This window comes from Elephas maximus, chromosome 19, assembly GCF_024166365.1.
Source record: "Elephas maximus indicus isolate mEleMax1 chromosome 19, mEleMax1 primary haplotype, whole genome shotgun sequence".
NCBI lineage: Eukaryota > Metazoa > Chordata > Mammalia > Proboscidea > Elephantidae > Elephas > Elephas maximus.
The window spans coordinates 52,359,431-52,384,209 of NC_064837.1; the positions used below are offsets into that span (position 1 = coordinate 52,359,431).

Consider the following 24,779-nt stretch of genomic DNA (forward strand, 5'->3'; position numbering starts at 1 on the left):
TTTACAGTGAGAAAACAGGTTAGATAGCTAGCAGAATGGTTTAAATTGATCCTAAAATGTAAATGGTATCATTTTCTAAGAGTTGAAGGGCTTTTTTTTGGAAGGGGGATGTGGTGGGATGAGGGGTAGGGTCAGAAAGGAATGGGGTACTGGGTACCTGAAAAGAAGGAATGAAGATGATGAAATATAGAAAGCAGGACCCAAGACAACGAACAGTGAGGCAGGGGTTTTTATAGGGTCAGCTCTTGCTGAACATAACCACTGTGTGACCCAGTTTTCTATGTCACTTGGCCAGTGACATCGAGGTGATTCCAGGGTTTTACGCAGTGAAACTTAGTGTCACCTGTCGTTCCTGACAGGCAACTGACCTCTATAGGTAGAGGCCTGATCCAAAGACATGAGGACAGTGCACAGATATAGATTTATGCTCAAATTATGTCTCACTAAACATCCCCTTAATAAGTGTTCACTTGGAATGGAGCTGAATAACTTTTTGGTTACAGAGATATTTTGGTTTTAACGGTTGTGTTAATAGAATTTAACCAGGGAAAAAGACATTTTTTCTGTGTTTTGACGAGTGAGGGCAATATTAAACATAAAAGTAAACTGATTCACTGTAATCCAGTTTATTTAACAAAGCAACGTGGCATTTTGGTGATGTCCACATTAACTGAAGGAAAACTCCCTTGAGTCTGTGGAAGCTGTAGGGTTAAACAAATGCTGCTAGGGACAGAGATAGGAGTTTTTTAGTCTCTTCAAGGTGTGGGTCTCAAAGGTCTACCTACAGGATTGTATGCAGGTGTTTCAGGGAACAGTATTGTTCAGCCAATTGACACAGCCTTGTAAATGTCACAGGGCATCCTGCAGTGGGCTGTGCATCCTGCAGTGGGGTGTGTGTGTGTGTGTGTGTGTGTACATACACATGCAACAAGGATCCCCATGCTCCTCTGGCAGAAGGCACCACTGTGAAGCAAATGTGGGTGTTTTCTACACCCTCCTCTCTGCATCACCTCCTCTCATTTCTAAATTGTTCCAGCATTAGTAATTTAATGTGTTACTCCTCCCAGAAGTATATGCAGTTTAAAAAGAACATTGCTGGGTAGAGCAATGCCAAGTCTCTAACGGTGAAACTGCAGGGATTGTGACATCTGTGGTGTACGTGGGCAGGGATCCATATTCTTGCCCCTCCAATCCTCACCCACAGCTCAGCCACGCATACAGTGTAAGCCCAGGCTGTCAGGGGGCCTTGCTGAATACTTACTATTGCAACCCCATCACAGCCAGTTTTAGGATGGTGAAGTTGCCATCTGTTTGTTTTCTGTCAGAGAAGCCTATTTCCCAAAATGATGCATAAGGCTAGAGAACGGAGCAAAATGGAGAAAGGTGATGGAATTTTAAAATGGCAGACCAGCTGATGAAATGCAGCATTCTAGCTGCAGTCTGGTTTTGATGAATATATCTTTTTTCTTTGGCGGTTCAAGGACAAACACCTATAGTCACAGAAATCAATTCATTCTGGAAAGTCTAAGTGGGCTGAAGAGATGATAGACTCCTCCGTGGAAAGGAATGAATGTTGCTATGGAAACCAGGCAATTCTTCAGAGCAAGGCCCAATGCACTTGCCAGGCGGCCTAACCCTGCATATTAACATCTTGGGTCCAGAGAGCTGTCTGCATCTCTTTGAAAAGGGGTTATTCAGGTGTTGGCCTGATGAGCTTTTGTGTATCCTGAGAAAAGGAAGTCAGGGTCTCTTGGGAGGGCTGAGCTGCCTAGAACCTTAAAGACATTAAAAAAAGGCCCACAAACCACAGTTAATTGTGATGGTTCTCTGGAGTGCTCCTGAGAGAAATAAACTAAAAATGTGTTTTAGGGTTTCTTAAGGTTTCTCCTGAGAGTGGGATGTTTTTAGGGCAAGGAGCACGTACGGCAGGGCTTCCCAGGAGAGGGAGAAGACATTCCTTGAGCAGAAATTTGACCAGAATAGGAAAATAAGTTTAGTGATTCTTGGGGGAAGGTGGTCTGCATATACCGTGTGACACTTAAACTCTCTAAACCTCAGTGTTTTCACGTGAGAATTAGATTGGATAATTATCACAAAGTACCTAGTAAATCCAGCACCTGACCAGCAGTTACACGGGAGATACTAATCACTACTACAAATATTACTATTACTATAATTAATCCTAATAACATCATTGCCCATTTTTAAAGTCTAACCCAGAAATAAGGGAGATTGTTTTGAATAAGAGACACTTCAGTGTGAAAGTGTCTCTGCTTTTCCCAAGAACATTTTGTACTTTCCACACTGTACTAATGACATTATATAGACAAGGAATGTTTTCTTTTAAGGAAAAAACAAACACTAAGTCGGTATCACAGAAGTGATTTATGTTTATTGAGTCACCACCTAAACTTCCCCTGCACAGCTATTACCTTGTGATTTCAGTTAAACCTCCTTATTAATTGGCAGGATTTTTTTCCTTTTTAAATAAGTTGAGTTTTCCATCATAAAATTGTTGTTCTTGTTAACTGCGGTCGAGTAGATTCTGACTGTGTTGCACAGTGGAACTGCTCCATAGCAGATCGACAGGCTTGGGTGGGTTTGAACTGCCAGCTTTAAGGTTAGCAGCTGAGTGCAAACCTTTTGGGCCACCTAGGGAAACCCTGGTGGCATAGTAGCTAATTGCTACGGCTGCTAACCAAAAGGTCAGTTCGAACCCACTAGGCGCTCCTTGGAAACTCTGTGGTGCAGTTCTACTCTGTCCTGTAGGGTCACTATGAGTCAGAATTGACTGCAAAGCAATGGCCATAGGAACCTATTATAAAATTAGAACACTATTTTCTCTCTATCACATTAAAAAAAAATCACAATCCCACTTATGCACAGCAGCACTAGTAAGTTGGGTCTATTTTAGCCTTCCCCCCATACATTTCCTGTGCATATCGTTATAAAACATAGTGTGGTGTGTGCATGTGTGTGTGTAGGATTGTAATCATACAGTGATCGTCCCTAGAATCTTAGAGCTGTGTGGGAAGGTGGCTTTGTGTTATTCACAGGCATTTATTGTTATTTGGAAACATTTTGTTTATTATTTGGGAAAATAATGCATATTCTCAAGTTGTGAGGGGTGGAGGAAAAAAGTCCCACTGTTATCAGCTCCAGTATTCCTTCTGTAGTTAGAAATAATGGAAGGCAAAAATCTTACCATTGCTACTTCATGTTTTTGTCTTTCATGTTATGATGATTCCATTCAAACAAACAACCTTTCTTAATGGCTGGCAAGATAACTTTTACATTTCTGCCTTGAAGTCTGCATAAGGACGTGATAATTGCTATACAAGAGAATTTGTAGCAGATGAAACAATAATACTAGTAAACATTTGGAAATAATTAACATCACAAGTAATCCAAACACTGAAAATTAAACTAACATGAGATACTTTTCTTGCTTGTCAAATTAGCAAGAAAATCTAAAAACTCACTTTAAAAATTCATTAGTGATTGTATTCATGAGGTAGGATTGTGTAGTAAAATATACATAACAAAAATTTGTCGTTTTACCTGAGGGAGCAGGAGAACAGTGGGATGCAGACCCCAAATTGTCATAAAAAGACCAGACTTAATGGTCTGACTGAGACTAGAAGAATCCCAAAGGTCATGGTCCCCAAACCTTCTGTTGGCCCAGGACAGGAACCATTCCTGAAGACTACTCATCAGACATGGAAGGGACTGGACAATGGGTTGGAGAGAGATGCTGATGCAGAGTGAGCTACTTGTATCAGGTGGACACTTGAGACTGTGTTGGCATCTCCTGTCTGGAGGGGAGATGGGAGGGTAGAGAGGGTTAGAAACTGGCAAAACGGTCATGAAAGGAGAGACTGGAAGGAGGGAGCGGGCTGACTCATTGGGGGTGAGTAAATGGGAGTATGGAGTAAGGTGTATATAAGCTTATATGTGACTTGATTTGTAAACTTTCACTTAAAGCACAATAAAAATTATTTTTTAAAAAATTTGTCATTTTAACAATTTTTAAGTATACAATTCAGTGGCATTAATTACATGATTGCACCTGACAACAACGTGTTGTGCAACCATTACCACTATCCATTTCTGAAAGTTTTTCATCACCCCAAACAGAAACTCAGTACCCATTTGTCTATTCTAGATAGTCCTTGTAAGGGGGGTCATACAGTATTTGTCTTTTTGTATCTGACTTATTTCACCCAGCATAATGTTTTCAAAGTTCAGCCATGTTGTAGCATGTACCAAAACTTCATTTCTCTTTATGGCTGAATACCCACTTTAAAAAAGTTTTTTTTTAATCTTGTTCTAGGTTGCTTATAGCTTACATTATAAACGAGTTCTCGTTGGTTTTAGATGAAAGTATGATGAGGTGAAATGTCAGATTTAATTAATAATGTGCAATTGTGATTAGTTAAAATGAAGGCCTAACATTGAGACATATAGTGTAAGGAGAAAGGAAATTCGAATACCCACTTAAAAAAAAAAAATTTACTAAATGCTAAGATTATGTGATAAAGTAAGGACGGCCTTCACTTGGTTGATGGCACTATAAATTTGTAAAATCTACTCAGAAAACAATCTGGCAATGTAATGCTGTATATACCAAGAGCCTTAAACATCTTCGTGTTTTAAACCAGTGATTATGCTTTTGGAATGCTTTCCTAAGGAAATAGTAAGGAATGCAGGAAAACAAACAAAAACATATGTTCACTGCAATATTACTCATAACAGAAGAACTTAGAAACTATCTAAATGGTAAACTACATGAGAATGATTACATAAATTAAGGTACATCCATGGAATATCATACTGCTATCAAAAATGGTGTTTAAGAAAAATAATAACCTGGAAAATGCTCAAATTAAAATGTTAAGTGGGAAAGGCAAGACAAAATTGTATGTATGTACAATCTGAACTATGTAAAAAAATCCATAGAAAAACGGCTGGGAAGAAATAAACCAAAATGGTAACAGCGATTGCCTCTGGATGGTGGGATAATGGGTGACTTTTTCTTTTTCTTCTCTCTTTTTCTCCCTCCCTTTGGGGGGAAAGAGGGCTTGACTTTTTTCCCATGTCCCTTAAAAAATGACTATGTCTACAAAGGAGAATGAAGAACACCAAGAACACAATAATGAGCCCAAGAGACAGAAAGGGCCACATGAACCAGAGACTACATCATCCTGAGACCAGAAGAACTACATGGTGCCCGGCCACAACCGATGACTGCCCTGACAGGGAACACAAGAGAGAACTCCTGAGGGAGGAGGACAACAGTGGGATGTAGACCCCAAATTCTCATAAAAGACCAGACTTAATGGTCTGACTGAGACTAGAAGAACCCTGGTGATCATGGCCCCCAGACCTTCTGTTGGCCCACTACAGGAACCATCCCCAAAGCCAACTCGTCAGACATGGATTGGACTGGACAATGGGTTGGAGAGGGATGCTGGTGAGGCGTGAGCTACTTGTATTAGGTGGACACTTGAGACTATGTTGGCATCTTCTGCCTGGAGGGGAGATGGGAGGGTAGAAGGGCTTAGAAGCTGGCAAAATGGTCATGAAAAGAGAGAGTGGAAGGAGGGAGCGGGCTGTCTCATGGTGGGGGGGAGTAATTGGGACTATGTAGCAAGGTGTATATAAGTTTTTATGTGAGAGACTGACTTGATTTGTAAACTTTCACTTAAAGCATAATAAAAATTATTTTTTAGAAATGACTATATCTGATGTTTTTATATAATTAGAAAAATATGTGTTTTAGTTTTTTAAAAGTCATATAGAGAAAACATTCATATATACCATCACATAGACCACCACCGTGACCAGAAGAGGAAGTACCTGGTTAAAAAATTAAGATACCAGACATAACAAGGCTTTACTCTCTGCTAACTACTTGCTGTCAAATCACTTTCTACTCATGGTGACCTCATGTGTCTCAGAGCAGAACTGTGCTCCATACGGTTTTTTTAAAAAACTTATTGTTCTTGAGAATATACACAGCAAAACATACACTGATTTAATTTTTTCTACTTACACAATTCAGGACCATTGATTACCTTCTTCAAGTTGTGCAACTATTCTCATCCTCCTTTTCTGAGTTTTTCCTTCCCCATATACATAAACTTACAGCCCCCTAAAGTTCCTATGTAATCTTTGGAATTGCTGTTGTCACTTTGATCCCATATACGTATTTCTTAAAACATGCTCAATGCAGACTTTTTTTTTTTTTTTTTAAATAGAGAACAAAGTTTATTAGTGCTTACCGGGGGCAGGTGGAAACAAACAAAAAACCCACCACCTCTGATGAGTGGATTCTGACTCATAGTGACCCTACAGGACAGAGTAGAACTGCCCCATAGGGTTTTCAAAGGCTGAAATCTTCACAGAAGCAGACTGCCACATCTTTCTCCCAGGGAGTGGCTGGTGGGTTCAAATAGTCAAGGAGGACATTTTTACTAGTTAAGCTAAACTATTGTTTGATTTTAAGAAAACTTTTAAATTTTAAAGACTATCTCAGGGGAGTAGTTTCAGGGGTTCATCCAGCCCACATGGCTCCAGAAAAGTCTGGACCCCATGAGATTTTGAAGTTCTGTTCTACATTTTCCCCCTTTTTATCAGGATTCTTCTATAAAATCTTTGATCAAAATGTTTAGTAATGCTGTTCATATTACCTCAGTCATGTTCTATTTACAGGCATTTGTAACCTTTTAAGCGTTTAGACGGAGTTTTTTAGAACATTTCCCAGTAAGTGGGGATTGCACTTAAGGAAAGTACAGGTGGCTAGTATTTTCCCCAACTGTTAAAAATCTGCTCAGAGGCAGAGCGGGAATCTGTCTTCAGTCCGAAGAGGAAACCTTCCTTATGCCTAATTCGGTATGGGTGTCTGAATGCTTCCTACAGAAAACACCGCCCAAAACTAGTTTCTACTTTTAGCTAAACGGCGGCAAATTTCTTTAAATAACATACGAATTTGGCCCCGCCCACATGCCTCATCCGATTGGTCCCAACGCTCCTGAGGTCAATTCAATCCACAGGATTTACCCTAGTTGATTGGCGGAGCAAATCGAAAATCCTTTACTTTTCTGATTGGTGGTGCTTGGTCTTAGGGCGGGGCACATAGGCGTGGTTCCCCGAGACGCAGTGAGCTGTCATTGGAAGATGGACCCGGCATTCCCAGAGCTTCGTGCCGTCGCCTAGGTCGCGAGGGGCGGGCCTTTTTGCGCCCAGTCCCTTATTGTCCTTATCATTGGCCAAAATGTGTCGTCACTCACGTAACTCCGAGCTCATTGGGACAAAAGCTCGAGGGGGCGGTGGGTGATTGGTTGGTTGCTGTTCCCGCCTCCATGCCCGTCGCCATTTTGCTGCGGAGAGCCGAAATCCTGAAGCAGCGGTGTAGGTATCCGTAGTCAGGGAGGAGGCAGGTGAGTCTGGGGCTGGAGGGAAGGGGCGGTGCTGCTTAGGACCAGGCTAGGTTTCCGCGCTATCAGCGGGTGCCTGCGGGTAGGGGTTGGATGCTCGCTGTCCCTTGTCTGCTCTCTCCAGGGCCCGGGCTGCGGAAAACCCTAAGAGGCTTGGCGGGTTCCGCGGGAGGCCTTGCCGCTCTCCCGAGGTCCCGGCAGAAAGGGCATTAGGAAATATTACCCGGGGACGCCGGCGCGCGTGTCCGCGGCGTAGGCTCACCTTGGCCACCCGCTCTCCTTCGTGCCCTTGAGGTCTCGCCGTTGTTTCTCCTTGATGGACATTTGGTGCTTGTATGCGGGGAGGGTGCGCGTGCCGTGAGGGTCCCTTGGTCTGCAGCGTCTTCCTTCAGGGGGCCTCCAGCGGCGCGGAGGGGTCTGAGACCGCAGCGCTTCTTGGAGAAGAGTAGGAAGAACGGGAAAAGAGAAGGCGAGACGGAGAACATAGGAGGTGTACTGTGTGTGGTTGGCGGCAGTCGGTAGTCGGGGCCAAATATTTGCCTCGAGGGACATCTAAGTGGGAAATACCTTCCCTCCCCCCAGCGTATTCCTTACGGCTCTCTCATTTATCTCTTGAAATATATCTTCTCGAAAACAAAAGAACCTCGAGTTGTGTCGCTCGACAAGACTCTGAGTGCTGCTATATGCTTAACTTTTACATAGCTTTTATATGGACGTTCTGTGAATGATTAAGGCATTTATCAGTCCCTCATTTTTGTACAGGATAGATGCCGTGCTTAAGTAGGATGGAATGATGTGTGCTTGGATGTGATCCATGATATTTAGCTGCTGTGGGAAACTCTTATTTCAGAAATGGGGCCTCTGGAATTTGGTGACCTCCCTTCTGAGGTCTCTAGGATCAGGACGAATGACAGTTTAGCTGTCTTTGCTGCGTCTCCCCCCTGCCCTGCTCAAGAATGAAGTTTTCCTTGGTCTGCAATTTGAGAAGAAAACCGTGGTCTTTTGGGGAATCTGTGTCTGTAGGCTTCCAGGAGTCTGGTTAGAGGTGTAGGCACAGCACTACTTTTTATTAGAGCTTCAAGCTCCCACTTCAAACGGTGGAAAATCTGTTTGGGGTGGGGGAGACCACAACAAATTTCTGCAAAGCTGGTACGACTTTAATATTGCCTTCGTTTATATATCCCACTAAGCATTCTACTGAGAAATAAAATATTGTACATTTTCACTGTTACCAAAAAAAAAAAAAAAAAACCCAAAGCCATTGCCATGGAGTCACTTCCGACTCATAGCGATGCCATAGGACGGAGTAGAGCTGCCCCACAGAGTTGCCAGGGAGCACCTGGTGGATTCAAACTGCCAGCCTTTTGGTTAGCAGCTGTAGCTCTTAACCACTATGCCAGCAGAGTTTCCTTTATATTGTTAGAAGTCAATATAGGGTTTACCCTTTGAAAGGAGTAGTGACTGGGGGTGGGGGGCACAAGGAGATCTTCTGGGTTGCTGGTGATCATTTGTTTCTTAATCTGGTTACTCAGGTGTGTTTGGTTCATGAAAATTCCTTAGACTTTACAGTTATCAAGTATATTTGTATCTGTAGGTAAATTGTTTTTTGATAAAAAATTGAAAAAACCAGGGCTTTCAACTGGTTCATTCTGGTTCCAACCCCTGCTGAAAATTTGCATTTTCCATCCCAGATATACTGAATCAGAAGCTACATTTTAACAAGTGTATCAGCATATCTCTGGTGGAAATGCAAATTCTCATCAGGGGTTTGAATGAAAACGAACTGGTTCAAAGCCCTGGAAAAAACCGGTTGCAAATAAGGTGATGGTCAATCCAGTAGAACGCTGGCTGCTATGGTAGCTTCTCAATTCTTTGTGTAGTTATTTTTGTATTTCTCTCTTAGCGGTCAGTCTCCTAATGCTGTATTTCCTCGTCTCTGAAACCCCATAGGTTCTTTTGTGGATATTGGTATTGTTTGCTAGCCAAAGATAACTACTCAATCTCTAAGGGATATTGTTTTTTAACCTGCCATAAGGACTTTGCTTCATATTGTGTAAAATAAACTGGTTCCCTGCTTTCTAAATTCTCATTTCAAGAGGGGTTAGAATGAGGTGTAGACATATTTGGTGGGGCATCCTTTCTCTACTTAAGACGTCCAGAGCCTGCCGCCACAGTGGTGGTGATGCCGGGCATTGAGGTTGTGCTTCTGCGTATCCCGCCTGGATACTGCAGTGGAGAAGGGAGTTCTCTGGAAGGCAAGGCTTCGCTGAGTTTGCCTTTGAAAGCAAGACTCACTACTCTACTGGCCAAACCGTACGTAAACTTTTACTAGGAGCGGCCTCTGATAGAGACTTGTATTTATGTATATATTACTTGATTTGCCTTTCTTTTCATTTAGGTAACAGAATTCAATTACAATGGGGAACGTTTTTGAAAAGCTGTTCAAAAGTCTATTTGGGAAAAAAGAGATGCGGATTCTTATGGTGGGTTTAGATGCAGCTGGAAAAACCACCATCCTGTACAAACTGAAGCTGGGAGAGATCGTAACTACTATCCCTACAATAGGTATGTTAACGACCTGTGGCAAGACCAATTTACAACTTAGTGTGTTATATTTTTAAATGCTTCTTATATTACTGAGTACTCCCTTTTGAAAATGTTGTCTACCTCCAGAGCAAAAATTTCTTGAGAACAGAAAGCAGGCTATATACTTTCCTAACTACCCCCAGCATCTCTGGCACGTTGCTAGATGTACAGGGGAGTCGTATGAACACATTTAGATTAAGCAAATTTAACTATATCTGCTTGGCCAAAAGGAGGAGATAATAATCATTAAAACATTGAGGGCATTTTCACCATCATAAAATTAAAAAAAAAAAAAGTAACAAAAAGGGAGGGCATTTATGCCCTCCATTCCTCAGCCAGCATGTGTCCCAGCATGAGCCTGAGGTGGGAGCCGGGAGTCTGCAGTTGCCTCTGTTCGTCTCGTTCCAGCTGGCCTCCTCAGTGGAAGCATCTTTCGACACCGAGTGAGATTCTAGTGTTTAAAGTTGCAGAATGATTTTTTTTTTTATCCACTCTGGCTCAAGCCAATCACTTAAACTGGTGTCCATCTGAAGAAATTGCTTCGTTCCAGTGCTGGAGGAAAATCTGGCTGCATTGGTCTTACTACATATTGGCACTGTGTTTTGTGGGCTCTTTAAGGGTTTTGCAAAAGCAGTTTGACAGAGCCTCATTTTGCCCTATGAACTGCTTCTAGAACCAAACTCCTGAATGAAGGATAGGTGCCACAGGATGGCAGGTGAATGTCATTAGTTTCTGAAAGTTGGATTAGACACAGGAACCAGAATATTTTTTTTAGTGCTGCTTGTCAGTTTCCAGTGTGGGCAGTAGCTTCAGCGATTGCAACATTTGAAGGAGGAGTAAACCAGATGGAGGGTATTAATGCCCACAATTAAAAAGAAAAATTAATCCAAGATGAAAATATCATGATTATTTGGTTTTCTCAGATTATAAAAATAATACGTGATTCTGTAATTTCATACATACAGAAAAACCTTAAGCAATTACAGAAAAACCTTAAGCAATTAAAAATGACACTTCTATTAAGATTTTAGTGAATTTTTTTGTAAAATTATGTGCATGCCGTTTGCCAGATAACTTTGCATTAGACAATATGTTTGGACCTCTTTCTCTGTCATTTCCTCTCTGTGGAATGCTTTCCTGCCTTCTTCCTTCATCACCTCTCCCCTTCTAGCTAATGCAGGTCATTTTGGTCTCACCTTACAAAAATGGTAATCCTTTCCTGACCCCTTGGACTGGTTTTCCCTTTACAAGTTCCCATAGCAACCTGAACTTCTTGGTAATTCTGAGCACATTTGCAATTGCTTGATCATTGTCTCTTCCTCACAACAGTGTAACTTACAACAGGAGTCATGTCTGTCTTGTTTACCACCGTCCTCAGGGACTAGCAAACTGCCTGGCACATGGTACGTGTTCAGTATATATTTGATGAATGAATTGAATGTAGATCTTGTGGCAGATTGTTAAACAAAGGGTCCTCAATGAATCCTGCTTCCAGTATCTTCTCCCTTGTACAGACCCCTCCCACAGTGATGCTGAGCTAGGCTACGGTCCTGTGCAAATATCATTCAAGGAATGGTTTGATAATCACTTTTGCCTTGAAGTTTGTCCTCTTGGAACACCGTCACTACCATATGACGTGCTCCTTGGGGATAAAAGACCACCTGGAGAGAGAGGCCCAACTCAGATTCCAGTTGACTCGCCAGCTGAGTGCAGCTACATGAGTGAGTCCAGAATTGTGGGGGAAAAAAATCAATGTAGCTAAACTTAGAGAAGTTTGACTTCAGCCTTTAAAGGGGTATGAGAGGGGTAAAAATAGGCATAAATCTGATCCCCAGAATATGAGGATTAATTAAATCCCCACTTTTCTGCTTCTCAGTCATGTTCTGGCACCATCCTCCTGTGCAGCACCATCTCCCTCTGACTCGAGCCACCTGGAGCTAGATCAGAGCTCACAAATTAAAAGGATACTGTCCTCAGACGGCCAAATAGGCAGACAACAGTTGCAAGTTTGGAGAGTACACACGACACCCCAGCCTTCTGATTTGCTGACCATACCTCCTTCTGTATGCCAGCCATAAACTCGGGAGTCCACACAACATCCTTACTTCCATCTACTGGCTCCCACTGTCCCTTTTGGGTTGATTATTCACTGGAACAACTCACAGAACTCACAGAGAGTGCTATACTTAATGGATTTATTATAACCAAAAAGAATACAAATGAAGAGGCATAGCAAGGGTTCCCAATATTGAGCTTCCATGTCCCAAGGGACATGCTGCTTTCCATGTGCATCGCTGTCTCACCAACCAAGAAGCTTTTGGACCTTCCATTTCCAGACGTGTTACTGGTTTCATTGCATAGTCATGATTGAGGACTCAATGCATAAATGTGATGGGGCCTCACTGGATATGCATGATTAATTAAATCATGCCTCCCCTTCCTTCATGAGGTTAGCTGACCAGGTGGTCCTTCTGTCTTGGACACCCCTCCACTCATTAGCACAAAATTTCTGGTGTAGTGTTTAGGCCTTGATAACAAAAAGGCACCTCAATTACTCAGAAATTGAAAGATCTCAGGAACCAAGGACAAGGGCCAATTTGCTCTCTGTAAGGTGATTTATTACCTCACAAGGGGCAAATAGAGGGTGCTAGCAGGTTAGGATATGAGGTCAAGGAAGGCTTTTTTAAAATAGGGAAGAGACTTTAGCATGCTGGGAAAGACAGGTTGAAGATACTCAGTTTGGAGGAGAAAATAGCAATAGTAAAAGGTTCCAGACTTTGTGAGTGGTTTGGATCTAGTCCATAGGTGGAGGGAATTGGCATTAGAGAGTTACCTCTTCTGTTGTCCCAAAAGGGAGGGAGAAAAGTGTTGAGGATAGATGTAGGTAGGTTTCTGCGTTGTGTGGTGGAAGTGGAATTTGGTTGTATCAGATGGCTTCTGTTTGCATGGAAGTAAGCTGTAAGGTCTGCTTCTGAGAGTAAGAGTAGAGGTGTGTGGTTGAAGATTGGAGAGAGTAGAGGAAAGTTTGAGACACTTGTGATGAATGGGAGAGCAAGCTGACTAACACATCCTGTTTTGTAAGATATAGATCTTAGACTAGCAAACTCCTTTGTAAAATAAAAGTACTAGCCAAATGTTTGTCGAAATCATTTTGAACTGTTCAACCAGAGAAGTCTTAATTAAACATTTCCCCCATCTTTCCACTAGGTTTCAACGTGGAGACAGTAGAATATAAAAATATCAGCTTCACAGTCTGGGATGTCGGTGGCCAGGACAAAATCAGACCTTTGTGGCGGCATTATTTCCAAAACACCCAAGGTACAAATGATCAAGTCTGTAGCCTTAAAACCATTTATATGAAGTGTGTCTAAAGATGGATGCCTGAGGTGGTGCTCATAGTGCTTCGTGGTCCTCTTACACTGACCGGGGAAGTTTCTTTTAGAAAGTAATCCCTGTTTTCCTAGAAAAACTACTTGGGCTTTAACTCCTCTGAACTCAGAATGGTTAGGAAATGGTTATCCTGATGAATTGCATCTTTCGTTTGAGATTTATATGTACTTTTTATGAAGCATTAGTTTTCGAAGAATCTGAATTCAGTGGAATCTTGTAAACCTGTTCAGAATATCTAAAATCAGGTCTGTGGAGAGGAAAAAAGATGAACAGAGATGGCTAGAGCCCCAGATCCCAAATCCTGGCCTCTGGTGTGGCTGCCATCCCTCCCTGCTCTCCAACTCTTCCACGAGTGCGTGGATATCCCAGGCCGTTACCTTATTTCCTTATCATCGGTTTCTTAAAAGTAGAGTTTTTAATGTGCCCCTCATCAAAATATTATGAGATTTTTCATTGGTTAGATTTTGGGTAATGATACCTTACTCAATATTGCCTCTCAAGACGTCTGTAACTGCATTTTTTTTTTTTTTTTTTACACCCTGATTCTCATGTAGAATTTAGCCGTGTGGCTTCTATAAATTACTCATTTTGGAATTTATTTGGAGTCTTTTAGTTTTGAAGATTCTAATGCCGATGGTATTTTCATTGCTTGTGTTTCATGGTAAAGACTGCTAACATTTGTCAGTCTGACAGTGGACTGTCCTTTATAATATTTTATATCATTGTTTTAGCTGTTACTTTGGCATGTAACTTTGTTTGCAGTTATCTCTTCAGCCTATAGATTTTAGAATGCTTTTCCTCAGAATGGTGCAATGCATTTATCTTTTTTTATGTGTGTGATGTAAGGTTTAAAACATGAAAAAAGAAAGAAGATAACAACGAACTCCCGTGTCCACATTATCCAGCTTCAGCAGACATTTTCCCAGAGTGAAATCAGTAGGAGTAAAATACACCCTTTAGTGTTGGTTTCTAATCGATAAGGACTTTTTTTTTAAGTTTTTATGATGCTTTAAGTGAAAGTTTACACATCAAGTCAGTCTCTCATACAAAACCTTATATACACCTTGCTGTATACTCCTAGTTGCTCTCCCCCTAATAAAACAACCCATTCCTTCTCTCCACACTGTGTTTCCGTGTCCATTCAGCCAGCTTCTGTTCCCCTCAACCTTCATATCTCCCCTCCAGACAGGAGCTGCCCACATAGTCTCATGTGTCTACTTGATCCAAGAAGCCCACTCTTCACCAGTATCATTTTTTGTCTTGTAGCCCAGTCTAATCCCTGTCCAAAGAGTTGGCTTTGAGAATGGTTCCTGTCTTGGGCTAACAGAAGGTCTGGGGACCATGACCTCCGGGATCCCTCTGGTCTCAGTCAGACCATTAAGCCTGGTCTTTTTACTAGAATTTGGGGTCGGCTTCCCACTGCTCTCCTGCTCCTTCAGGGATTCTCTGTTCTGCTCCCTGTCATGGCAGTCATCGGTTGTAGCTGGGCACCATCTAGTTCTCCTGGTCTCAGGCTGATGTAGCCTTTGACTTATGTGGCCCATTCTGACTCTTGGGCTCATACTTACCTTGTGTCTTTGGTGGCGTTCTTTCTCCTTTGCTCCAGGTGGGTTGAGACCAGTTGTTGCATCTTAGATGGCCACTTGCTAGCGTTTAAGACCCCAGATGCAATAAAGCCTCTTTTTTTAAAAAACATGATCCGTGTGCCATTATCACAACTACAAAGATAATAATAATACTTTAATATCTAGCACCCAGCCCTTACTAAAATTTCTCCAGTTATCTCAAAGGTTATCCTTCATACATCTGATTTATTTGCATCAGGAGCAAACAAAGTTCATGTGTTGCGTTTGGTTGTTATGTCTCTTTAGTCCCCCCCTCCCTTTTTTTTCCTGTGACTTTTTGTTTTAGATTTTTATCCCACATTCTGGATTTGGCTGATTGCTTTGTGATGGTGTCATTTAACTTGTTCATCTAAGGATTTCCTGTAAACTGGTAGTTAGTTCTAAAAAACCAAAACCCCGTAGAGTTAGTTCTAGAGACTTGATTATGCTCTGGTTCATTTTGGGGGCAAGAATACTTCATAGGCGGTCTGGGCACTTCCTATTGTATCACATCCTAATACAGAAATATGATTGCCACTTTTAGTGATGTTAAGATTAATTTGTGGGTTCGGATGGTATTAGCCTTATTTCTCCAAAATAAAGTGTCCCATCAAACTTTCACCTAATGGTTTTAGCATCCACTGAAGACTATTACTTAGATCCTTTATTTCATTAGGAGTTAAATGAATGGTGATTTTATAATCTGTCATTCCTTCTACATTTGATAGCGGAAATCCTTCTAAACAAAGAATTCCCTCATCAAATATTTGGTTTCCGTGAAATATAGTTTGTATAGAAAAGGAAAGAAAAATGCTTAATTCTTTCCTTTCATTAATTTTCAGGGAAATGGCTTGATAACTCTAGCAACTTCCATAGTGACTCATAGATTCTTTTTATTTTTTGGACTCATAGACTTTTATATTTGTGTTTCAGTCCATCGCAGACGGCATTCTTTTGATACTCAAAATGTCCGTTTATGTTTGATTGGCACTTCCCAAGTTGGTCAAGCTATTGCGATTTCTCATCTCTAATAAAACTAGAAAACGTGGGTTTGAACCACAGATCTGCCATGAACCTTGGGAAAGTTAAGTAGTCCCTTCTGTCTCAATTTCCTTGTCTATAAAATGGAGATAATACCTGTTGTGTTAGACAATTGGGCTTAACTGAGATTAATTTTGTAAAATGCTTAGTTCTGTGGCTGGAAGGCAGTAGGCACTCAGATGAGAGCCCAAATTGTTTTGAGGTTTGACTTTATTCTCTGGAAGGATTCCTCATGCTAACCCTATTCAGAGTTGTCACATTCAAGCACCAAGTTGAAATGCTGTTTTGTCTTCAATTTTCTATTTATAGTAAGTCTAATTTTACTAAATTTCAGTAATTGTTGCATTGGTGGCAGGAATCGGCTATACTTAAGGACCTTGGGGTGGGTAGTTTAGACTGTGAAATTAGCAAAGGGGAGCTGTTTGAAGGGTGGATTTGCTGTCTGTGGCAGGTCCAAACATCTCAGCCACAAGCAGTTTTGGACGCTGCCCCCTATTTTTTCTGCCAACTTCCCAAAAGGTCAGGCTGTCTTCTTAAATTTTAATTGTTGTCTTCATCAGTATGTTGAATGTGACAGAATTTGGTAATAGCTTTTGGCTGTCTATTAAGACATTTAGCTGTGTGTAGATTTCACTTGTATAGATTAGAATTTGAACTGTTGATGTGATTTTTTAGTTTATTATATCATACCCAATATCATATAGAATGTATAAAATGGCCCATTAATTTTCATGTGGAAAGAGTTTTCTCCTTGATTGTAGGTGAATTATTTTTAATTTGTTGAGTAGGCAATATGTCCATATGGCTCAAAATTCAAAAAGAATAAAAGGGTATACAGTGAAAAGACCCCCTCTTCATTCTTGTCCCCTGGCTATCCAGTTCCCCTCCTATAGACAACCCACTTTTATTTCTGGTATATCTGTCCAGAGATATTTTATGCATATAAAACGAATATATGTCCCTTCCCCCATTTTTAAACTAATGATAGTATACTATTCCTGTGTAAATTTACAGGTAATTACTTTTAAAGTAGCCGCTCAGACTCAGAGGCTCTCCCAGCCATTTAAACTAGGAAAAGTTGTCTTAATTCAAAAGTGTGGTCAGATTGATGGTAGATTCTTTGGGGATCTCAGGTAAGGACCTATATAAAAACAGTATAAAATGGGACCTAATCTACAAGCCTTTATTTTTGCTAGAAGTGACAAAGGGATAACATGTCAGCTTCAACCCATGAGTTTTGCATTGGAGACCAGTGATCTCCTTGAATTTCTGGGTAATTTGCCTTGCTTAGTTATGATCAGAGTCCAGAACTGCTGACAGTGTATCAAATCTTCGGGGGCATTCTGAATGTTTGTCATTTTTCTATCTGATGAGACGTAACAACCGTGAGCTTGATCCACACGCAAGCCCCAAACATGTGGAAGCCATGGGGGCTCATGTCTGCGGACTAGGCTGCCTCGGAGCAGCTGGCCAGGTGACTGTTCCTGGGCCTGGAAAGTATAGGGAAAGGGCGGAGGGCCAGTACTGGTTTTCCTTCCTAGCCACAGTCATGAAATCTTACTGTCAGAAAGAAGAGAGGTCCTCTTATCCCACTATGCTTTTCCCTACTTTCCTCAGTGTCCCCACAAGTTGTGACCAAACCTGGGCACAAATATTCCCAGTGACAGGACGTGCCACCTTGTGAGGCAGCCCATTGCATCTTCTGTATCTTCGATTCTTTTACATTGACTTCCTGTAGTTTTTACCCACTGATCTTCAGGCTACCTTATAGAGCGATCTAAAACAAGTTGAGTCTCCTAGGCCTTCAGGTACTTAAAAGCAGCTGTGAGTCCTCCCACTGAGTCTTTTCTCTAGGTAAATTTCCCTAGTTATAGGAGTCTTTCTTCATATGGTATGGTGTCTAACTCCTTTGTAGTCCTACCTGCTCATTTTTTGAATCCCTCGTTTACCTGTGTCTTAACAGTGTGATGTCCAGAACTAACTACGAAACATTCCTAGGAAGGTCTGACTGATGTAAAATAGATTAGGCTTATTATCGCCCATGTCCTAGAAACAGAGCTACTGTCACTTCTCTTGGTACAGATCTAAGCCAATATGGCTATATGTCCCCTCCCTGCCCCGCCCGGCCCCCCCCCCCCCCACTTTTTAAACTAACGATGACATACCCTTCCTGTGTAAATTTACAGGTAATTATCCTTGAAGTAGTCTTTCAGACTCTGAGGTTCTCCCAACCATTTAAACTAGAAAAATTCTCTTAATTCAGAAGTGCAGTCAGTTTGATACTAGGTTCAAATGAGCTCTTTTGGCAGCCGTTTCACATTTTCATCTCCCAGAGGGCTCCTGGCAGCTAAATACCAAGCTGTTTTTGTCAGTATTGTCATGTGGACAGTTACCAGGCAAGCCTGCCCCATCCTGTACTTGGGTAGTGTGTTGGACACTTCTTGTGCCCCTGCTCTGGAAATCCTTTTGGCCTTGTCTCTTCCTCCAGCCAGTGCAGCAGTGACTAGGTCTATACGTGTGTTTCAGCCACCTTCACTCAGCTGCCATGTAATGATGTCCATCTCTGAGATAGCTCTGACTCCTAGGACTTCTCCGGTGCTGTAGTGTTGGGTGTCCCTCTCCCAGCCTCAGTGGGTTCAGTGGGGCTTAGAGAAAATGTGTGTCCCATGCTGAGCTCAGTGCCTGCAGCATTGTAAGTGCTTAAATGGGAACTTCCTACTGTGAGAATAGGCGTAGTCTAGAGAAACAGGCCCTTGACAGATCCTTGACTCCTGGCTCTGTTGAGGTTTGCTGTGGGGTGAGTCTCTTTCAAACCTAATGTCAGTGCATAAGGGACAAGGTCACATCTTGGATATAGTTAAAATAAAACTTAGAATTGGTTGCTATGCTTTGTCTTAAAGTACAGAGGTGGAGACTTTGTAGAAAGCAACAAACTGATTTGGAGTAAAATTCCTTAAGTTGAGAAAACTGTTTAGGGATTTTGGGTGCTGTTTCTTCCCACCCCCCCGCCAGAGTGCTATTTATTGTAGTAAACTTTTTTTTTAATCTCCTTTTTGTCTCAGGTGTGGAAATTGTGATTAAGTGTGAGCCTAATTTTTTCTGTATGTTTCTGTGGTACTATTAGTCTGGTGAAGGGATGTGATTGTTCTGAAAAAGTTGAGTGGACTGTACAACAGGCTCCCTAACTCTAGATGTTCTATATCCTTCCATATTGCTTGCTTCCAGCGAGGTGGTATACGGAAGCAGGGAGAGGCCGTAGAGATGCAGAAACAGCGCCCTTTCCAGGGTCAGATTACTAATGTGCTTGTGATCACTTTCCAGGTCTGATTTTTGTGGTGGACAGTAATGACAGAGAACGGGTCAATGAGGCCCGAGAAGAACTAACCAGAATGTTAGCAGAAGATGAGCTCAGAGATGCAGTGTTATTGGTGTTTGTAAATAAACAGGTACGTTGTTGGCTCTCTGAATACTGGGGCTGAAATTTACTGCCAGCTGTCTCATTAGAAAATGTAGATATTTAAATTAATGTCTACTTCCCTGTCTCCAGTCCCTGCCATAACCTCCCCTGACTTGTGTTCATTCATTCACTCACTCAGTAAATATTAATCGGACATGTCTTGTGTTCATTCATTCACTCACTCAGTAAATATTAATCGGACATCCGCAAAGTTCTAGGCATTGTTTTAGGTAGTGGTAAAGTAGCAGTGAGCAAGACAGACAAAAATCCCTGTGTTCATGGAGTTAGAGTCTAGTGGGAGGAGAGTCCATCATAAATAGTATGTAGTGTATGAGGTGGTGAGTGTTGTGGAGGAAGGTAAAGCAGAGTAAGGGGCAGGACAGGTGGGAGTGGGCCAGGAATGCCTCTTTGATAAGATGACACCTGAGCAGAGACCTGAAGGCAGTGAGGGCAGGAGCCACGTGGTTCTGGGAACAGCAAGTGCAGCTGGAACAGAGTGAGCGGGCGACTCCGGGAGGAGGTGAGATAAGATCGTATAGGGCCAGCTGAAGAGGGAACAGGGTCTCTGCATACATATAATGTAAAGCAGTAAAAGAAGGGTGGGAAGGAGAGCTGAGCGTAGGAGTGTCTGGCTGAGTGTGGAACTGCGCCGCTGAGTATGGACCTGTCCAGCCTCAGGACTCTAAGCTGCAGTAGGCCTGACGGAGAAGTAGAGTCACCTGGAGTGAATTGTAGCAGCCTGAGACAGCCACTGTTGCATTTTGGTGTGTTTCCTTCCACTCTCTCCTCCATGAATACGTTTGTTATGTAATTGAGATCCTACTGTTTAGAGGGTGTTGCATCCTCTTTTGTTACTTCAGATTCATCAAAAGCATTTTCTCTTGTCATGATTTTGAATGGCAGATGGATCGTTCATTCACCTCATCCTTAGTGTTCACATTAGATGTCAGTCTGAAGCTTTGCTAGTGAAGATACATGACTTTGAAAAAGAAATCAGATTTGCTTTTTAAGTACTCATGGTATAAATATGCACATAGTTCAGAGTATCAGGTGCAATATTCTAGCCCCACTCCTCAGGGTAAAACATTGTTAAATTTCTTACATCTCTTCCCAGAAATAAAACTATCTGAGCTTATTTAAGCCTATATAAGATGGTGTATATATTCACATTCCGGGGATCATATTGTGCATTTTGTTTTGCAGCCTGCTTTTTCGCTTAGCATCTCTTTGATGGCTTTCCGGTATATCTAGAGCCCCCTTGTTCTTTAATGCTAATTCATTCAATTTTAGTCTGAGTTTCCTGCGTACCAGGATGGTTCTAGGCACTTGGGGTACATCAGAGAACAACAGAGACAAATATTCCTGCCCTTGTGAAGCTTACATTCTAGTTGGGGGTGACAGAGAAATAGTAAACATACTAAATAAGTACATTTTGGGATATAGTGAAATGTAGTGAGTGCTTTAGCAAGAAAGAGGGGGCAGGGCAGTTAGGAGAGGAGGTGAGAGAGGCCACGGGCTGGGGTGTGAAGGTCTTGCAGACCATTGGGAGGACTTTGGCTCTTATCCAGAGAGAGAGGGAGCGGTACTAGCGTTTTGGCAGAAGAGTGACTTGGTCTGACTTTCACTGACAGCTGGGTTGAGAAGAGACTTTGAGGAGCAAGAGTAGAGCAGGGAGACCAGTTAGGAAGTGATCTCAGGCGAGAAGTGACAGTGGGTCAGATCAGGGTGGTGGCTATGGAGGTGGTGAGAAGTGGTCACTCTGAACACATTTTGAAGGTGGAGCCATTAGGAGTTCTGACAGATTGACTGTGGGGTTTGAGAGAAAGAGAAATTCAAATGATTTCTGGATTTTTGGCCTGTGCAACTGAAGGGGTCGAGTTGCTGTCGCTGAGATAGGGAAGACTGGGTTAGAGCAGGCTTTGAGGGAAGAGCATAGCATTTCATCATGTGGATGTAACATCATGCACTGACTTGCGAATATTCTCTTTCAAGGACCTTCCCAATGCTATGAATGCAGCAGAGATAACAGACAAGCTTGGCTTACATTCCCTCCGCCAGAGAAACTGGTACATTCAGGCTACTTGTGCCACCAGTGGGGATGGGCTTTACGAAGGCCTGGACTGGCTCTCCAACCAGCTCAAAAACCAGAAGTGATCGATCGGCAGCCATCCATTCCCTGTGCATCGTGGCAAAATCCGCTGGCCTCTTCTGTGTGCATGTGTGCGTGTGAGGAGCCAAGTGTGGGTGTGTGGCTGGGAGTGGGAGCAGCTTTCTCACACCGTGCCTTATACATGCTGTAAGAAAACCAGTATTACATTTGAAGAAAAACCAGTGTTACATTTTAAACGCTACCTTCCATTTCAATAGCTTTGATGATCATTTCGCAGTTGTTGGCGTTCTGAGGGCTTACCGGTGAGCAAGAGCCAGAGGGGTCTTTGAGGCGGAAGGAGGCTGAGAGTGGGAGTGTAGACGAGTTCGTTGTCGCAGTCCTGTGTCTTCCATCTCTGCATACCCGGAGTCCTGTTTGACTTTGGCTTCCTTTTTGAAAAGGAGGGAACTGTCATTCTTCCCATCACTGCCAGAGCTGGCAGCTCCTTTTCAGTGACTTATACCACATGATCTTCAAGAAAGGAAAGGTCCTTGCTTGCTGCAGGTGTGAAGAGGTTCAGATTTGAACTTCCCCCTTAAGTTATATTTTAGCCCAGACTTCCTGGCTCAACATGCTTTATTTAAAGGAATCAGCCATCTTTTTCATTACGTGTGGTATCGAGACCCCATCCATAACACTAGAAAGTTACCCTCTAGGGTGGAGACCATTTGGGTAATGACCAAGGGTGAGGCTAAGGCTCTTTACTGGAGCACCATGGTCGCGTAAAGGGTCTTGTGAAGGAAGTGAGGGGATGGGTCATGTTCGTGTCCTTGCATCACCATCTCGGGTTTTAGGCTTCTGAGGCTGCTGCTCCCACTTCTCTGCTCTGTGCTGAATGTGCTACACTTGAAGCAGGAGGGTCCCTCCTGGGATGGAATCGTTACCATGGACAGTGATCTTAGTCCAACTTAGAGTTTTGATTAGCTGCTGTTCCTGTAAACACACACCTGTGAGTTCTGAGGCTTTGCGCTAGAATCAAGAGGTAGATTTTGGGGATGAGACTCCCAGTAACCCCTGGTATTGCCCCCAAGTTGGTGCTAAATTTTATTACGAAAAATGCCTCTCTAGTCTCGACCAGTCTCTGTGGCTCCCTCTTCGGGATGGCAATAATGTGCTTTATGTTGTCCTCAAAATGTTAATAAGAATGGCCTGAAGATGAGTGAGGGCTGCTCAGTAGCTAGAACTCATTTGCCCAGACAACTGGTGGCCACATTTGTACCTAAGCACTCCCACTATTTAACCTTTTTAAATTCCTTTTTCAAGTCGTTATTTGCGGGGGCGGCGCGGGGGGGTGGGGGATGTGAAGGTAAATTTTAACAGAAGTAAACCTTGTTTATTGATAACAATAAAATTGATATTACCAGGAAAAAATGTCATGCCATAAGTGGATTGTAATGTTTTTCTTTATTACCTTTAAAGAACGTTCATCGCAATACAGGCAACTAAGTCCGGATGTGATTTGTAACCATGGAGTAATTCCCAAGAAATATTTAGATTGTACATGCCAAATTGGCAGGGACTGTGTTGTATACTTTTGTATTGTGCTTAGTACAGTGTACCTGGTACAGTGCTAGAACTCATTAAACATTTGTTGATTGGTTGGACAATAAAGAACTTGCTTTGGAAGGAGGAGAGGACAGCCATATGCTTCTGAATGTCTCGAACTACTTCCTTTCCCTCTCTGTCTTAGCCGACTTTCTAGTGGAAGCTCCCAGGGTGCTTGTACAGAAGACAACCACATAGATGCTGTCATGGCCTGATGGCTTTAGCAGGCCCTTCACTGGTACTTCTCATGGCACTTTCACTTTGGTCTTTCTCTCACTATAGCTTTGGATCTCATGGATCTCATGTTGGGGTAAGTGGGGGTACTTGAGTATAGTGGTTTTGAGCAGACTTGGATCCCAGAAGGCCATGTTCACATCCTGGCTGTGTCCCTCCCTAACTGCTGACCTCAGACCAGTTACTCTTAGCTTCCAGATGTCTGTGCCTCAGTTTGCTTAACTGTTAAAATGGGGGTCATAATCTACCTCAGGGTTGTGAGGATTAAATGTCTCATTCCCTTGAATGTCTTGCTGTGTTGTTTCCCTGGGGATGTCTTGGTCGTCAAGTGTGAAGAACAGCTCTGGCCACAAACTGGTCAGTGTTACTTATAGATGAAGTGGGGCTGTATTTAATCTCCTGCTCTACCTTCTAATCCCGCTGTGCAACCATGGTAAGTGCTAATATGTCACTTGCATAAGACGAGCTGGGATGCTTCTTTAACAAGCATATTGTTGGGTCCCACCCTCATCCCTTTCCCTTTTTTTTTTTTTTTTTTTAACAATTCCATAGTTTTTGATATTTTCACAGAGTTGTGCAACCATCACTAGTATCTAATTTTCAAAGATTTTCATCACCCCAGAAAGAAACCTGTACCCACTAGAAGCCACTCCCCATGCACCTCTCCCCCAAGCCCCTGGTAACAACCACTAATCTACTGTCTCTGGATTTGTCTAGTTTGGCCATTTCATATAAATGGAATCAGTCATGAATATGAGGCCCTTGTGTCCAGCTTGTTCACTTAGAATATTTCCAAAGCCCATCCATGTAACATGTATCAGTACTTCATTCCTTTTTATGGCTGAATAATATTGTAAGGAGGCATCCCATTTTGTTTACCCATTTGTTGCATTTTGGCTATTATGAATAATACTGCTTGTGGACATATGTGTATACATTTTTGTGTAAGCCTCTTTAAATTCTCTCGGGTATATACTTAGGAGTGGAATTGCTGGGTCATACGGTAACTGTGTCTAACAGTTTGAAAAACTCCAAGCTTTTCTAAAGTGGCTGCACCATTTTCCATTTCTCCCAGCAGTGTGTGAAGGTTCCAATTTCTCCATATTCTTGCCCCCAAAAGAAACTCTGTACCCTGCAGCAATCACCCCTCATTCCATTGTGTCCTGATCCTAGGCAACCACTGATCTACTTTCAGACTGTAGATTTGGTGGGGACACTTTTTAAACTCGTGTTTTTCTACCACCTTGTCTCTGACGAGCATCCCCCTAAAACTTTCTTCCGTTTTGATTTCCGTCCTTCTCATGCTCTTCTTTTACCCCAATGCATTTCGCAGG

General features: G+C 42.4%; 1 protein-coding gene across 1 annotated transcript; it reads left to right on the forward strand.

The window, feature by feature from the left end:
- The first annotated feature begins 7,367 nt into the window (after positions 1 to 7,367).
- On the forward strand, positions 7,368 to 23,845 carry LOC126062761 (ADP-ribosylation factor 2). The gene is made up of 5 exons (XM_049860602.1): positions 7,368 to 7,442; positions 9,838 to 10,004; positions 13,233 to 13,343; positions 19,382 to 19,506; positions 21,510 to 23,845. The coding sequence occupies exons 2-5, from the start codon at positions 9,857 to 9,859 to the stop codon at positions 21,669 to 21,671; spliced, it is 546 nt and encodes a 181-aa protein (XP_049716559.1). The 5' UTR covers positions 7,368 to 7,442; positions 9,838 to 9,856; the 3' UTR covers positions 21,672 to 23,845.
- Positions 23,846 to 24,779: the final 934 nt, after the last annotated feature.

What these genes read in the sequence shown, in the direction of transcription:
- LOC126062761 (XM_049860602.1), top strand. Translation starts at nt 9,857, where the DNA reads ATGGGGAACGTTTTTGAAAAGCTGTTCAAAAGTCTATTTGGGAAAAAA. An exon ending in AACTACTATCCCTACAATAG is followed by an intron (nt 10,005 to 13,232) that starts GTATGTTAACGA and finishes TCTTTCCACTAG; the next exon opens with GTTTCAACGTGGAGACAGTA. An exon ending in TGGTGTTTGTAAATAAACAG is followed by an intron (nt 19,507 to 21,509) that starts GTACGTTGTTGG and finishes TTCTCTTTCAAG; the next exon opens with GACCTTCCCAATGCTATGAA.